The 17,324-nt window shown below is 38.9% G+C and overlaps 2 protein-coding genes across 2 annotated transcripts in view; both read right to left on the bottom strand.

The window, feature by feature from the left end:
* Positions 1-2,832: 2,832 nt before the first annotated feature.
* LOC115895170 (serine/threonine-protein kinase SMG1-like) lies at positions 2,833-16,508 on the bottom strand (the record flags this gene model as incomplete). Its single annotated transcript, XM_030924402.1, is given in 8 exon segments — positions 2,833-3,284; positions 6,257-6,481; positions 8,852-9,025; positions 11,082-11,179; positions 12,102-12,174; positions 12,553-12,584; positions 12,587-12,674; positions 16,302-16,508. Coding segments are annotated over 8 exon segments (972 nt in total), but the record flags the coding sequence as incomplete, so codon positions are not given.
* Positions 16,425-17,324, bottom strand: part of LOC115895167 (putative uncharacterized SMG1-like protein) — a 34,949-nt gene continuing 34,049 nt past the window's right edge. The window contains exon 5 of the mRNA XM_030924398.1: positions 16,425-16,515. Coding sequence (XP_030780258.1) covers positions 16,513-16,515 — 3 coding nt within the window. The 3' untranslated portion in view covers positions 16,425-16,512. The remainder of the gene's footprint in view (positions 16,516-17,324) is intronic.

Genomic DNA, 17,324 nt, shown 5'->3' with positions numbered 1-17,324 from the left:
AGAGACGGGGTTTCACCGTGTTAGCCAGGATGGTCTCGATCTCCTGACCTCGTGATCCGCCCGTCTCGGCCTCCCAAAGTGCTGGGATTACAGGCTTGAGCCACCGCGCCCGGCCGATCCCGTAGTTTTTATGGTATCATGCCTTAGAGAGGTGCTGACTAGAAGGACTGAAGAGTGAGTGTTGTATGTCTTTCTGCTGCTATGCTTCTGCTTCCTAAGAATTGCTGCACCTGTGTTAGTTATTTAGTTTTCTCTTTAGTTATTTTAAATTTAATGTTTTGAAATAAGTGAAATTGTTCTCTTGGTTCAAAATTCAGATAATAAAAAACGATATACAAAGGGAATTTTCCTTCCTACCTCTATCTCCCTACCGTGTTTTCTTCTCTAGAGACAAACATTACCAGTTTCTTGTATATTCTTCCAGAGAGATTTTATATGTATTATACACAAGCAAAATGTCCATGCCCACCCTAATACATAATTACTGCGCACATGTTCTGCAGCTTGCATTTATTCACTTATGTCTTGGAGCTCACTGCATATTAATGCACAGGAGCTTTCTCCTTTGTCAGAGCTATGTATTTTACTGTGAACAGATGAACCGTATTTTATTTTATTGGTCCCCTGTCATGTTGCACTGTTACAAACATGGCTGCAGCAAACAACTTTCGACATGTGTCCCTTCTCATAGAAGCAAGTGTCTGGAGGACCAAGTCCTGAAAATGCGGTTGCTGTCTCAGACAGTGCGTGCTCTTGGAATTTTGATCCTGCCAGATTTCCCTCCATGGAGTTGTGGCATTTAGCAGTCCCACCAGCAATGTATGAGAGTACTTTATTTCCACACTTTCACCTGCAAAGGCGTTATCAGACTGAAGGATCGTTGATAAGTGATATTCTGATGAGAAATCTGATAAGTGAGAAGTGGTATTTCAGCATAATTTGAATTTGCGGGTTTTTTTTTTATTATGAACCAAGTGAAATGTCTTTTTGTATGTTTTAAGACCCATTTATATTTCTAGGATCTGTCTGTTACCCATGATCCTATTAGGTTGTCTCTTTCTTATTATTTACAGTTAACAATTGTAAACTTATTCCTTCTTTTTTACAGTTATTCTTCATAAGGGAAATTAGTTTCAATTATATATAAAACATTTTATATAATCAATTTTACTTATATATAAAATAATACCTAGTCCCCCATGAGTTTGCTGTATTATTGCAATAAATCCTATCTGATGCAGAGACTTGGGAATTAATTCTTTTTTTTTTTTTTTTTTTGAGATGGATTCTTACTCTGTCACCCAGGCTGGAATGCAATGGTGCCATTTTGGCTCACTTCAACCTCTGCCTTCCGGGTTCACTCCATTTTCCTGCCTCAGCCTCCCTAGTAGCTGGGATTACAGGTGCCCACCACCATGCCCGGCTAATTTTTTTGTATTTTTAGTAGAGATGGGGTTTCACTGTGTTAGCCAGGATGGTTTCAATCTCCTGACCTCGTGATCCGCCTGCCTCGGCCTCCCAGAGTGCTGGGATTACAGGCATGAGCCACCGCTCCTGGCCAGGATTTCATTCTTTAAAAAATGCTTTCAGCTCATTTTACCTTAGCTCTACCCTCCATAATTCTTAAGGCTGGTATTTAATTTTTAAAATATTTTAATCGGAAATTATTTTAAAACAGTTTGTAGGTACTCAATTTAAAAAGGGATGTTTACGTCCTGGAACTCAAATTATAAAAGTATTTTTCTGGCCAGGTGTGGTGGCTCATGCCTGTAATCCCAGCACTTTGGGAGGCCAAGGCAGGTGGATCACCTGAAGTCAGGAGTTCAAGAGCAGCCTAGCCAACATGTGAAACCCCATCTCTATTAAAAATACAAAAAATTGGCCGGGCGCGGTGGCTCAAGCCTGTAATCCCAGCACTTTGGGAGGCCGAGACGGGCGAATCATGAGGTCAGGAGATCGAGACCATCCTGGCTAACACAGTGAAACCCCGTCTCTACTAAAAACTACAAAAAAAAACCAGCCGGGCGAGGTGGCGGCGCCTGTAGTCCCAGCTACCCGGGAGGCAGGAGAATGGCGTGAACCCGGGAGGCGGAGCTTGCAGTGAGCTGAGATCCGGCCACAGCACTCCAGCCTGGGTGACAGAGCGAGACTCTGTCTCAAAAAAAAAAAAAAGGAAAATATTCCAAAATCCAAAATCCGGCAGGGCATGGTGGCACCCGCCTGTAATCCCAGCACTTTGGGAGGCTGAGGCGGGTGGATCACCTGAGGTCAGGAGTTCACAACCAGCCTGGCTAACATGGTGAAACCCCATCTCTACTAAATACAAAAAAATTATCCAGGCGTGGTGGAGTATGCCTGTAATCCGAGCTACTTGGGAGGCTGAAACAGGAGAACCGCTTGTACCTGGGAGGCGAACGTTGCAGTGAGCTGAGATGGTGCCATTGCACTCCAGCCTGGGCAACAAGAGTGAAACTCCTGTCACAAAAAAAAAAAAAAAAAAAAAAAAAGAGTATTCCGAAATCCGAAATCTAAAACCCTTCCAGTCCCAAGTATTTCAGATAAGGAATATTCAACCTGTATGAATGTTCCTAGGGAAAAGAGACAGCCAAAATATAAGACCATGTATAAGAACTAACTTCAGTAGACAGAAAGTAAGAAGTGCCAGGGGAAGAAGAAAGAGACTGCATTTTAAAACCACTATACAAATTTGAGCTGTAAGAAACATTGACATTTTCTATAAGCATGCTAGAGCAAACAGGAGAAATTCATAAGATATTTTCTAGAAAACAAAAAAACTTAACAAGATTTATCAAGGAAAAGGAAGAATAAAAGTTAAATATAATGGCAAGAAAATGTTCCTACTAATTTTATTTATCCAGGCATGTCTTAAATATGGCTATTTGTTACACACAGGAATTCTGCAGACATGTTGACATGATAGTGAAATACATAAATATGTAATGAGAAAAAGTTGAAATGTGGATAAAACAAAGTCTTTACAATCAAAGACTCACCCCTATTAGTGAGTTTTTGGCATTTCCGATTGTAGTCAGGGCACTGAGGTCAAATATAACTACAAATTTTGCATTGTCTACATTGAACACATGATTCTTAAAAGCCTCATGCTTTATTTCAGAACAGGCCTCAGGAAGTTGCAGACTATGTAGGAGGTTGTTTAGGGCACAAGTCATTTCTCCCAATATTAACTTCTAGGCAGTCTCCAAAACAGGAATATTCTTCAAGCTGAGCACTGCTTGATAAACAGCATGGGCTACAGCAACAACCTGAAAAACAAAAAATTCAAGGAAGCGATAAATGGAAAATAAACCACTATCTGTATTAGTGCTGATGATACAAATAAATTTAAAATTGATCAATTCACTGTCTGTAACACTTAATATTTTAATTTTTTAAAAACCAATCAGAAAACGGACACAGATCAGTATGCTATTTCAAATCTATAAAGTTTTATCACAAATAAAGAGTACTACAAATGAGAACTGTCAATATGAAATTTCCAAAATGGCCTTTTTTTTTTTTTAAATAATCAACATCAAAAGACATATGCAAACAGCAGTTTAAGACTGATTTTCTTAAATCTACCAAGAAAGTCTGTGGTGGATTTGACTCAGGGGGTGGTTGAAAAGCCAGTCATTTTTGTTTACAAAATATACAGTACTTCTTAATTTATAACTTTATAAATGTGTCAGCTTGTTTTACTCTTATGAAAATTTAATAAATTTAATAACAGCAAAAGATGCATAGTCTGAAAAGAGTATCTGGCACATCATTCATCAAAGTATTCAGTATGATTATCAAGAAATATAAATTGAAAAGAACAAATACAATCACTATATTCTAAATCAAACATTTCACATTTCACTCAATTTCACTTATGTAGCCTGGTAAGCAACATTAGGTCCAACTCTTCAGTGACCCAAGTTGTCAAAGTTCATTATCAATGTATTACTCACCTCTTTTTCTTTATGATAACGCAAGAATAGTAGTTTAGATGATGGTATAAACAGTTTTTTACAAATGATGATGGCAGTTTTGTATTTATTTGTTCAAGTGAAAAAAGCCAATTGAAATGGCTACATACTATATGACTCCAACTACATGGCATTCTGGAAAAGGCAAAACGATGGAGAGAGTAAAAAGATCAGCGGTTGCCATGGGCTTAAGATGGAGGGAGGGAGGCGTGGGGACCAGGAATAAGGAAGGAGTGGGTAGAACATAAAAGATTTTTAGGGAAGTGAAATTATCCTGTATGATACTGGTAATAGGGGATATATGTCATTATACATGTTAAAGTCCATAGAATATATAACACAAAGTAAACTATAAAATTAGTTAATAATAATATATCAATATTCGCTCCTTTGTAATAAATATACCACACTAACACAATATGTTAATGATGGGGAAACTGCTAGGATGAAGAAGGTATATGGGAACTCATTGTTTTCTGCTCAATTTTCTGGATATCTAAAAAATAAAGTCTTCTAATTTAGAAAAACATATCTAAGCTATATTTCAAGGTCTTAATACTGTGACATTAAAGTGTTTAGACACCTAAATAGGACACACGTATTTTACAGTTATCACGGGCATTTTTTCACATTAGCAGAGAGAGGTATAACTCTGGCAGAAACACTCAGCAGAATGCCATCTAGAATTTGCTTTAAAATAATCTAGTTGGAGATGAAAGGACAGCAAAGAGGCCTAGATGAAAACCAGATGGGCCATTTGCTTCTAATTACAGAAGCTGAATGTTAAATATGTACAAATTTATTATACTCCCTATTTTTATGTGCTTCAGAATGTCCATAATAAAAGTGGGGGGAGGATATTCATGGTTAAGAAATTAAAGGAGGCCAGCCAGGCACGGTGGCTTATGCCTGTAATCTCAGCACTTTGGGAGGCCAAAGCGGACGGATCATGAGGTCAGGAGATCAAGACCATCCTGGCTAACATGGTGAAACCCTGTCTCTACTAAAAATACAATCGTGCCACTGCACTCCAGCCTGGGAAAAAGAGCGAGACTCCGTCTCAAAAAAAAAAAAAAAGAAGAAATTAAAGGAGGCCAGTCATGATGCCTCACATCTGTAATCCCAGCACTTTAGGAGGGCAAGACAGGAGGATTACTTGAGGCCAAGAATTTGAAGCCAGCCTAGACAATGTAGTGAGACCCCTTCTCTCCAAAAAATACAAAGGTTAGCCAGGCGTGGTGGCATGCATCAGTAGTCCCAGACAATCAGGAGGCTGAGGTGGCAGGATCGCTTGAGCCTAGGAGTTTGAGGTTGCAGTGAGTGCTGATCACACTGCTGCACTCCAACCAGGAATACAGCAAGATCCTGTCACCAAAAAAAAAAAAAAAGAGAAAAGAAGGAATCTGGGGCGTAAAGCAATGTTTCACAAAAAAAAAAAAAAAAAAAAAGAGTAAAGCTGCACTGAGACTAGCTATCAACCACTAAAAATAAAGGCCTGGCAGAGTGGCTCATGCCTATAATCTCAGTACTTTGGGAGGCCAAGGCAGGTGGATTGCTTGAGCCCAAGAATTCAAGAATTCAAGACCAGCCTAGGCAGCATGGCAAAACTCCATCTCTACAAAATAATACAGAAAATTAGCCAGGTGTGGTGGTACATGCCTGTAGTCCTAGCTACCTAGGGGGCTGAAGTGGGAGGATCACCTGAACCCAAGAGGTCAAGGCTGCAGTGAGCCAAAATCACAACACTGCACTTTATCCCGTGTAACAGACTGAGACCCTGTCTCAAAAAAATTTTTAATTAAAAATAAACAGACACTAAAATGAAACCACAGATTATAAGACTGATGAATATACTCTAAAACATAACATAATAAAGCAAAGCCCTTATTTCTTTTCTTTTTTGGAGACAGGGCCTTTTTTGTCACCTTGGCTGAGTGCAGTGGCACAATCAGAGCTCACTTCAACATCAAGCTCCCGGGCTTAATCGATCCCCCTCCCTCAGACTACCGAGTAGCTACGACTATAGGTGCATGCCACTACACCAAGATAATTTTTGATTTTTTGTACAGATGGGGTCTCACTACGTTGCCCAAGCTACGCCAGAATTCCTGGATACAAGCAATCCTTCTGCTCTGGCCTCCCAAAGTGCTGAGATTACAAGCATGAGCCACCATGCCCAGCCAAAGCCCTTAATTTCTTACATATCGATTTAAGGGCCTGAATAAACCAACAAATTAAAAAAGAAAAAGGAATAATTCACATACCAGCGTGAGTAAATTCAAGACTGAGATGATATAATCGGTACCACAAGTCTGGCAATTCTCCAGTTGGTCTAATCCATATGTAATGACCATGTCACAATGTATAGTCATGCTAGGATCCAAGCTGCCGAGCAAAACACCAACACACTCATTAGCAGCTGTCAACACAGCCTCAGAAAAAAACACCTGGTTTGCAGCCGTCACACATCTCATTACTCTGTACAGAACCTGTAAATGGGGAAAACAAGCAGCTTTTTAAAAAAATTCACATACTTCCACAAACCAAGAAAATACTTTTTATTTAATGCAATTTCAACTGAAAATTAACTGCTTGCCTTGCCAGCAGTCTCTTAATATTGTAGTTCTCAGTAGTTGAATAATAATATCTTTAGTACAGTATGTAAACCTGATCTTGACTAAAAAATCCTCAAGTGCTATTATGACAGGAAATGGAATCTGCCATCCTCTATTTCCTATATACCCAACTTCGGTTCTCCCAATGTCACCAAATGGCTGAAGCTCAGAATCTTTATCATGAAATACACCACGACAGTAACGGTATTGACAGCATGGGAATAGCCTGCCCACACATACTACAAGCTAGCTCTTGGGCTTTTGGGAATCAATCTTTTAAAACTAAACATACAAGTCACTTTAAGCTCATTAAAGTATCTACTGATGGTCTCTTTTGAAAGATCAGCACTCTCAAGCTTACCACACAGTATCTTCAAAAATCGTATCATTTCCAACACATATACTAACAAAATCCCCCACTAAACTATAATGGCCAATAACTGTCTACTAAATTTCTAATAAAATAGGGGAGAAAACAGAGCAAATAAATGCTTAAAAAAAAATTTCTTTAATAATTAACAACCAATACATAAAGGATTTTAGTTTACCCAAAGTTTTCATTAAAAGCATCCTTGGAGGTTGGGCACAGTGACTTACGTCTATCATCCTAGCACTTTGAGAGGATTAGCTGAAAGGTTCGCTTGAGTCCAGGAGTTTGAGACCAGCCAAGTCAACATAACAACACCTCATCTCTACCAAATTTTTTAATTATTTGGGCGTGGAGGCTGAGGTGGGAGGATCACTTAAGCCTGGGAGGTCAAGGCTGCAGTGAGCCAAGATCGTGCCACTGCACTCCAGCCTGGGGAACAGAGACCACTTCTCCAAAAAAAAAATATGGGAGCGGAAAGGGAAGCATTCTTGGCCGTGCACAGTGGCTCATGTCTATAATCCCAACACTTTGGGAGGTTGAGTTGGGAAGAGTGCTTGAGGCCAAAAGTTTAAGACCAGCCTGGGAAACACTGAGACCCCACCTCAACAAAAATAAAAAATTAGCAGGCTATGGAGGGAGGATCACCTGAGCCCAGGAGACAGAGGTTGCACTGAGTCATGATGGCGCCAACCCACTTTAAAAAGAAAAAAAGCTGGGGATGGTAACACTCACTTGTAGGGCTGAGTGAGGTGGGAGGTTTACTTGGCCCCAAGAGTTCAAGATTACAATAAGCTATGATTGCACCACTACACTCCAGCCTGGGTGACAAAGTGAGGCTCCAGCTCCAAAAACAAAAACAAAAACAAAAAAACCCACCATTCTACCATTCTCAAAGGCCTAAAAGATCCTCATAAATCAATATACACCTATCCTATAAATTATGTCCCTTCTATTTTATGTCTGAGTTAACGGCTTTTTGTTTCAACTCTGTAGTCTTCAAACAACCACCTTTTAGACATTAAAAATGAAGCAAAGATATTAAACCATTTTGAAACCATATTGGTTTAAAATACCAATACGCTGGTTTCATTTATCTTTAAGTTCTGACATTTCTGCTCAAATGCACAACTTACCAAAAATTTTATATATCTATATAATCAATATCCTATTTTATCTAGCAACACGTTCAGTAAAAGTATATGCTCCTAAAAGCAAGTTTTATCCTAACAATAAAATTTTCGTCAGATTAAATCTTTTCTGACTGCATCACACATGCTTCTCTCTCCTTATTCAAAGCAGAGTACAATGCCTGGGGTTCATTTCTCGTGTCTTTCCCACTGAACCCTCACTGGATATGCTACAAACAGTGCAGCTAATGTTTGAGGCTGCTGAAGTGTGGCAATCTAGCTACCTCATTTTTAATTTATGTTCTTTGATATCAGGCTATCAAAGAATATAAAAGTATACAAGTTTTCATATGAGTTCCATCTTATGCTCAGAGAAGATTACTTTCTGAGGCTTTTCCTATAGTGTGCTATTCGTAGTATGTTGAAAAACTAAAAGGAAACCCAATAATTTAAAAGTAAAATTATAATAAATATTATTTAGAAAGAAAAGAATAAGATTTAAAAATTCAGAATGGCCTTTTGTCATGGGAGGGTAGGGAGGTGGATGAAAGGAGGATGAGATATAACAGGATTCCCTACTTTTCTGGCTATTTAAGAAAGCAGTCAGACAATATATACAGATGCACATACATACATACATGCTAAACATATGAAAGATTAATAACAGTTCATTAGGTAAAGAGAAACATTTACAATGTAAAACAATTTTATTTTTGAATGACACTTGAAACACCCAAAAGCACTTACATCTGTTACATATGCCTCAGTAATTGGAGGACCCCGAATTGGGCTGAAGCGTTCCCCAATGCTCCTCACCACAGTACTAAACACCTGGAGAAGTGCAGCCAGCTTTGCTAATGACACTGATGGAGGAGGGACGTCTTCATCCACTGATTCCCCAGAGGCCACATGGCTGAGGTCCTAGATGCGAATTCACAGCATTCTTGTTAAGTAGTGCATTGTTTTTTTTATTTAAAAAAAAAAAAAAAAAAAAAAAAAAAAACGGCTCAAGCCTGTAATCCCAGCACTTTGAGAGGCCGAGACGGGCGGATCATGAGGTCAGGAGTTCGAGACCATCCTGGCTAACACGGTGAAACCCCGTCTCTACTGAAAAATACAAAAAGCTAGCCGGGCGAGGTGGCGGGCGCCTGTAGTCCCAGCTACTCGGGAGGCTGAGGCAGGAGAATGGCGTAAACCCGGGAGGCAGAGCTTGCAGTGAGCTGAGATCCGGCCACTGCACTCCAGCCCGGGCGACAGAGCGAGACTCTGTCTCAAAAAAAAAAAAAAAACTCTAAAATACTTAAATCAATTCATTTTGGAATAGATTTTTAGGCTTTTATAAAGAGGAACTGTGGCCCACGAGAATATTCATGACTCTAAATACAAAAATGGGTTTTACCTAATTATTTCAAAAAGCCAACATTAAACCCAACAGACAACAAATTAAGGAAATAACTTCTTATACCAACTCAGAAAGCCACTGGGGAAAAATAAATTCTAGTACATATGCTCTAGTTATATGAAGGTATAAATGAAGACAGAAGCTTTTGCCATTCCTCAATTAGTTTTGGGCTAAAAATCTCATTCTAGGTATTCTTTGAGCTAGGTATACTCAGCTCAACAGTAAGTCCTCCAAACCAAGAGCATGCCCATGAAGAGCAAAGGGAGGTTGTAAGACCCAGCCTACAGAGATGTATAACTGAGGAATTACGATATATGAAAAGGACAAGATTCGCAAAAACTGGAATATCAGAACCAATGTACATATCTACTTAAAATTAAGCACCAAAATAACAGAAGAGAATGAGATCTTAAGGATAACAAGGGGAAGCATCTCTACAAACTAGAACGTGTGGCTTCTGAAAGGTAGATCAGCTTTAAACGTGGGCTATGAAAAAAGACGTTCTAGGTGTGGGGGCAAAGGAAAAAAAAGCGGAAGCAAAATATTTCCTTGCTTTTCTGGGAAAGAGTAAACATATCAGTACAACTAAAGGTACTGAATTCCTGTTGACGATAAGCAGCAAAGATGAAAAACACAAGATGAGACTAAAATCTGTATGGGAGCCTTGATTGGTTGATCTGAATAGGAAAGAAACACAAAGATCCAAATAAGAGATGGCACAGAGTTAAGCCAAGACAGTGGGGTCAGAAAAGCCAAGTACCAGTAACAGAGGTTTCAGCAGCACTCTTAAAGTTCCTATGCTATATTCGTACAGCCACAAAAGCTGGCTGAAGCCAAGGCTTGTCCTCCGAAGTATGATTCAAGATCTCCTGTATGTATGTAACAGCAGAGTCTTTAGGGGCTTTTGGTGTTTTGTGTTTTTTTATAACACAGCATCAATTTGCTTTAAGACTCTGAAGACTGGGAACAAAAAATAAAAATAAATAACAGAATATGTCTTTAGAAAAATACCAGCTACCAAGAGTATGTAAAGCTTTGCGAAATACGAAGCTTGCAACGTTTCTTTTAGTCTTTCCAGTAATTCTCCTGGTAAGTTAAACACATCTGAAAAAAATGTTTAAAACATTGACTGGGCACGGTGGCTCACGCCTATAATCCCAGCACTTTGGGAGGCTGATGCGGGTGGATCACCTGAGGTCAGGAGTTTGAGACCAGCTTGGCCAACATGGTGAAACCCCATCTCTACTAAAAATACAAAAATTAGCAGGGCATGGTGGTGGGTGCCTGTAATCCCAGCTACTCAGGAGGCTGAGGCAGGAGAATTGCTTGAACCCAGAAAGTAGAGGCTGCAGTGAGCCAAGATCGTGCCATTGCACTCCAGCCTGGGTGACAGCGTGACACTCCGTCTCAAAAAAAAAAAAAAAAAAAAAAAAATTTTTTTAAATATTGCAATGGGCTTGCAATTTCTGCTTAAATGTCAGGAGGCCTGAGCTATTTTAAAACAAATCTAGCACAATTTAAGATTTTTATTTTTTCTGAACCAAAATTTTAAGAAACACCTTTCTATGTACTCACCTCAGCATATGCTTCCATGTCTTCTAGAAACTGACCAAGAAGAGTGGTAGAAAATGCAAGATCAGCTACCCAAAAAGGCTCCAAACTCTGCAACCACCCTTGGAATCGTGTAAGAAATTGTGAAAGGGTAGGGGGGAAGAAAAACACCAAAAAATCCAAATTAAAAAAATATAAGAGCCTTGTTTTAACAGGTACCTGGTTTTCAAGCAGCATACCCTAAAACATGTCCTATATCATAAACTTAATACTGTTAAACATGCTGATTGATCACGATTAATCAATACCTCTTTAATACCTCTTTAATTTCTGCAGAAATGAACATGTAAATGTTATTTCCTTACTTTTTCACTAAATTTCATATCTATATTGTCACTACACATGACTTAAGACTAAAATGCCACAATCTGCCATTGGCCTGGCTAATTCCAGGGCCACATCTAACCACCAGAGGTGTATACTCTCATCTCTTCAGTGAAAATGAAACAGAGCACTACCACCTGAATATTCTATTTTCAAAAGTTTATCACACCAAGTAAGTTATGAGAAACTATGACACATGAAACAAGCTGAAATGTGCAAATGAGCCAAGCTAGTCATTCACTTAACTCCAAAAAAAGGGAAACAAAACCATTTCTCATTTATGACAATTCTCCACATTAATCCTGTATTTCCTTTTTAAAAAAAAAACCAGAAAAACAATAAAAAGTTACAAATAACTTGGATCTTCCATTGTCCACTTCAGGGTATTGCCACTACCATATATTCTTACCATATATTTTCCTACCAGTACAAACTACAAATAACTTGGGTAAGTCTTGTCTGTACTTACTCTACCCACCTACTAGTAATTTCCTCTGAAAAGATATATTTAGCTAACACGTAATGTTCATCCACAATAAAACATTTCTCTGACTTAGTTTTCTTGCATTATTAAAGAAATGGTATTGATAGATGGTCACTGGGGGACCACTGCTCCTCCCCAACAGTATTTAAATAACTGGTATAGGCTGCAAGACTTACCAGAGACCTGCTGCGTGAGCGAAGGTTTCTGAGTATGATCTATATGCCATCCAACTAATATATCAACTGCATCCTTGATGGAAACAGAGAGAGAGCGGGCTGATCATTTTAAGGTATTACTGCCATTCACCTGTGGACCATTTCATAGTAAAAGATTCTAAAAGGAGCATCTATGTTCTACCTACTTGACATTCTAGAAACTTAGAAAGGGGAGAGGGGCAGGAAAATAAGAAAACTATGTTTCTGACAACAATGAAATAGTTCATTTTCTTCAAATATTTTAAGGTATGAATGTCAGAAAGAAAAATGTGGCATTCAACCCTGGAACCTGAAATATCACTGATTTTATCCAAAGGAGCAGAGGCGTTGTTTTCCATCTGATTCCTCAGTTCCTCACACACACAACCATCCCCCTCATCCCACGATCTGAAAAGCGGAATGGGGAACTCACCCTAAAATTCGTGCTGAAAATATGAGGGTACGAGCCACCAAAAGAATGCACTTAACACATTTGCAAAGTAATTCTGGTGTATCCACATTTTCAAGAATAGACTGCAGGCTGGTCATTACAAGCTTAAAAATAAAAGTTACAAACCGTGAACATTCAACAAAATAGGGAGAAAACAAGCAAATTAGGTTCATTATTTAGTAAGTGACTACATAAAAAACTGAGTATGAGACCAAGAAAAATAGATTCTGTAGTTTCAGTTTAAAAAAAAATTGACTTGGCCGGGCACGGTGGCTCACGCCTGTAATCCCAGCACTTTGGGAGGCCAAGGCAGGCGGATCACGAGGTCAGGAGATCGAGACCATCCTGGCTAACACAGTGAAACCCTGTCTCTACTAAAAATACAAAAAAAAAAAAATTAGCTGGGAGTGGTGGTGGGCGTCTGTAGTCCCAGTTACTCGGGAGGCTGAAGTAGGAGAATGGCATGAACCCGGGAGACGGAGCTTGCAGTGAGCTGAGATCATGCCACTGCACTCCAGTCTGGACGACAAGGCGAGGCTCCATTTCCAAAAAAAAAAAAAAATTGATTTGTAATCCCAGCTACTTGGGAGGCTGCGGCACAAGAATCACTTGAACCCAGGAGCCAGAGGTTGCCGTGAGCTGAGATTGCACCACTGCACTCCAGCCTGGACAACACAGCAAGACTCCATCTCAAATAAAATAAAATAAAATAAATTGAAAATATTTCACTCCACTAAGATGTTAGGCTGAAAACAAATACTGTTTTCTCTTCTTCAATGTTTGTTAATATTAGTCCTTTGACATCAGTTAACATTAGTCCTTAATAACACCTGTTTACAATATCCCTAAATGCTCTCTTTAAGACTCTACCCGTGATTAAATTTCAAATACAAAAAGTAAAATGGATTTGGGAAACTTTTCTATAGAGTACAACAATTACTCTCCAATCCAAAATATAAGGCAAATTTTATATAATTTATGCTTTAGTATATCAGTACTTGCTTCATATTAGAATTAAAGAAGATCAGTATGGCACCACACATTAATAACATGCAGGCTCATGTCACCATTATACGTAACTTTTTAAATAAATATATGGCAAAAATAAAATAATAAATAACTATATGGCATTCCATTGAAAGAATATTTGTTTTGTGGCTGTTAAAAAACATTCTTCCCTAAAGAAGGAAAAGCTCTGCTTTACATAGCAATCTTATAAAAGAAATGCTAGAATCGGAAAATCATCATTTTAGGCTGGGTGCAGTGGCTCACACCTGTAACCCCAGCACTTTGGGAGGACGAGGCAGGTGGATCACTTGAGGTCAGGAGTTCAAGATCTGCCTGGCCAGCATGATGAAACCCGTTTTTACTAAAAATATAAAAATTAGCAGAGCACAGCGGCACATGCCTGTAATCCCAGCTACTCAGTAGGCTGAAGCAGGAGAACTGCTTGAACCTGGGAGGCAGAGGTTGCAGTGAGCTGAGATCGTGCTACTGCACTCCAGCTTGGACAACAGAGCAAGACTACATCTCAAAAAAAAATAAAAAAAAAAGAAAGAAAGAAAAAGAAAAAGAAAACCATTATTTTGCAATAGCCAATGTTATAATCTATACAGGCACAGACTATCAATGCTAAAAACCATTTAAGAGACATCTTAGGGGTAATTACAGAAATTTGAATGTAAAACACATACGTAATAAAATTCATTTTCTTAGGTATGATTATAATACTCTTGTTATACAGAAGAAAAACCTTATTCTTAGGAGATGCATACTAAAACATTATGAGGTGAATTGTCATCATGTGTATGGTTTTCAGATGGCTCAACAAAAGTGTGTGAGAAAATAAAACTTGCAAAATATCAGTAAGTGGTAAATCTAGGTGGAGTATGTATTATGAAATTATTATTGTATTTACGGGTATTTATTTTACTGGTGCATCTACCTTTCTATGAATGTAAGAATTTTCACAAGAGTTGGGGAAATGTTCATAATCTGAAAACTGTATGCATGCAGAATAAGCCCAATCTGGTGGCATTCTGTTTAGTTACAGGTAATTTTCTGAATCTTCCCTCAAATTTCTCTCAAACCTCTATAATCAAGGGGAATAATGTTTTGCCTATAATGGAGGGCAATAGCTTGACCATACCTCACTGTAGCCTCAAGCTCCCAGGCTCAATTGATCCTCCTGTTTCAGCCTCCAAGTAGCTGGGACTACAGGTGCATGCCACCCTGCCTGACTTATTTTTTTTTTTTTTTTTCTTTTTTTTTTTTTTTGTAAAGACAGGGTTTCACCATGTTGCCCAGGCTGGTCTCAAACTCCTGGACTGAAGCAATTCACCATCCTCAGCCTCCCACAGTGCTGGGTTTACAAGAGTGAGCCAACATGCCCAGTTAAAAATACATTTTTTATTTAAAAAAAAAAAAATTCCTTATATTTTTTAAACTACATACCCAAAATAAAGCATATCAAAAACTGTAAAAAAACAAAAACAAAAACAAAAACCCTAATATCAGATATTCCAAACACATCAATACCATAATTTCTAAAAACATTAGCTCAACAAAAATTTAATTACTTAAAATCCTACTTAAAACTAAATCAGCAATGATCTTTTAGGCCAGGTACGGTGGCTCATGACAGTAATCCCAGCACTTTGGGAGGCCAAGGCAGGAGGATCACTTGAGGTCAGGAGTTCAAGAACAGCATGGCAAACACAATGAAACCCCATCTGTACTAAAAATACAAAAATTAGCCAGGCTAGTGGCGCGCTCCTGTAATACCAGCTACTCGGGAGGTTGAGGCAGGAGAATCGCTTGAACCTGGGAGGAGAGGTTGCACTCAGCCAAGATCATGCCACTGCCCTCCAGCCTGGACAACAGAGCAAGACTCTGTATCAAAAAAAAAAAAAAAAAAAAAGGCCGGGGGAGGAATGATTTTTTAATATATTCAGATACACAAACGTGAAATAAAGCTAAGTAGAGCTAGTATTCATTTACACATGATTATCTTATAACATTTGGAATAAGAATTTGGGGCACATTAGCAAACCAAAAGGCTCAGAAGGAAGTTGTGATATTTAGTTCTTGTCTCCCTCAACAAATATGAAGCACTCTTCTATCCAGCATTCCTAGTGCAGTTCTTGTTTTCAAATTTGCAAATCGTTCTGGTCCTAAGCAATCTCAAAAAAACATTTCTAAAAACCAAAGAGGAAAAAACCTTTTTTTTTCTTTTTTCTGAGACAGAGTCTGGCTCTGTCAGGCAGGCTGGAGTGCAATGGTGCGACCTCGGCTCATGGCAACCTCTGACTCCCTGGTTCAAGCCATTCTCCTGCCTCAGTCTCCCAAGTAGCTGGGACTACAGGCGTGCACTATCACACCTGGCTAAGTTTTGTATTTTTAGTAGACACGGGGTTTCACCATGTTGGCCAGAATGGTTTCGATCTCTTGACCTCATGATCCGCCCGCCTCGGCCTCCCAAAGTGCTGGGATTACAGGTGTGAGCCACTGCGCTCGGCCAAGGAAAAAATCTTAAAACTAACTTATTTCAAATCTAACTTCAACATGTATCCTTCACTCAAACTGAGAAAGGGGAATTTTTAAAAAATATTTCCTATCAGTAGATAATCCCTATTCCACGTTTCCCTTCTTCAAGCTCCCCTCCAAGGATATGTGTTAAGGGACAAATTTTTTCCCAAGTACATCATGCATTTTCCCCCCTTCATTCTTACCTGCATTACAGATGAAAAGGCTTTCTTTTCTCCTACAGTCTCTAGTGCTTTGTAGGTGGCACATAAGTAGAGGAGTTTAACTTCATCTTTTGCAGATGAGCTAAATTTGCTAAAAATCCACTTGAAGATCTTCTCGGCCTCATAGCTCAGAGAAGCACAAAGAAGGCCAAGAGAGCAAGCTCCCTCCTGTCTCAGCTCCTGAAGCAATTTGCTACTGTGTTTATTTTAATACAAACAAAAAACACACATAAAAGGCTGAAGTTTTCTATGATGACATGAGTAACACATCTTACAAAAGAATGTCTTAAATAGTTTTTAAAATTTCTTTTTTTTTTTTTTTTTTTTTTTTTTTTTGAGATGGAGTCTCGCTCTGTCACCCAGGCTGGAGTGCAGTGGCCAGATCTCAGCTCACTGCAAGCTCCGCCTCCCGGGTTCACGCCATTCTCCTGCCTCAGCCTCCCGAGTAGCTGGGACTACAGGCGCCGCCACCTCGCCCGGCTAGTTTTTTGTATTTTTAGTAGAGACGGGGTTTCACTGTGTTAGCCAGGATGGTTTCGATCTCCTGACCTCGTGATCCGCCCGTCTCGGCCTCCCAAAGTGCTGGGATTACAGGCTTGAGCCACCGCGCCCGGCAGTTTTTAAAATTTCTATTCAAATTACACAAAAGGTTGAAATTTTCTCCACTCTAAATACTATATTCTGTCTAGCCTGCATTGCCCCACAGTATCTGTCTGACATTACTTCCTTTTTACAAAATCAGTTATTTACAAACAGTGAGGGAAGGCCCAGAAATGCTAAATTCCATCTCAAACTGTATTAAATAACTCTCAGAAAAGGGCAGCAACAAATAATTAGATAAAACACACTATACATAACTACATTCTATATAATATTCAATATGTAATGACTATAAAATAAAAAATGGTAATAGTTAAATACAGAAACTTAAAAGGATAATAGTAATGATTTACATATAACTTTAAAAAGTAACTCTATAAAATAAAACCATCAAAAGGCACTAAG

The sequence above is a fragment of the Rhinopithecus roxellana genome, chromosome 20 (genome assembly GCF_007565055.1).
Source record: "Rhinopithecus roxellana isolate Shanxi Qingling chromosome 20, ASM756505v1, whole genome shotgun sequence".
In the NCBI taxonomy this organism is placed as follows: Eukaryota; Metazoa; Chordata; class Mammalia; order Primates; family Cercopithecidae; genus Rhinopithecus; species Rhinopithecus roxellana.
Note: the sequence above shows the minus strand (reverse complement) of the source record. Positions and strands in the feature narration are given on the sequence as shown.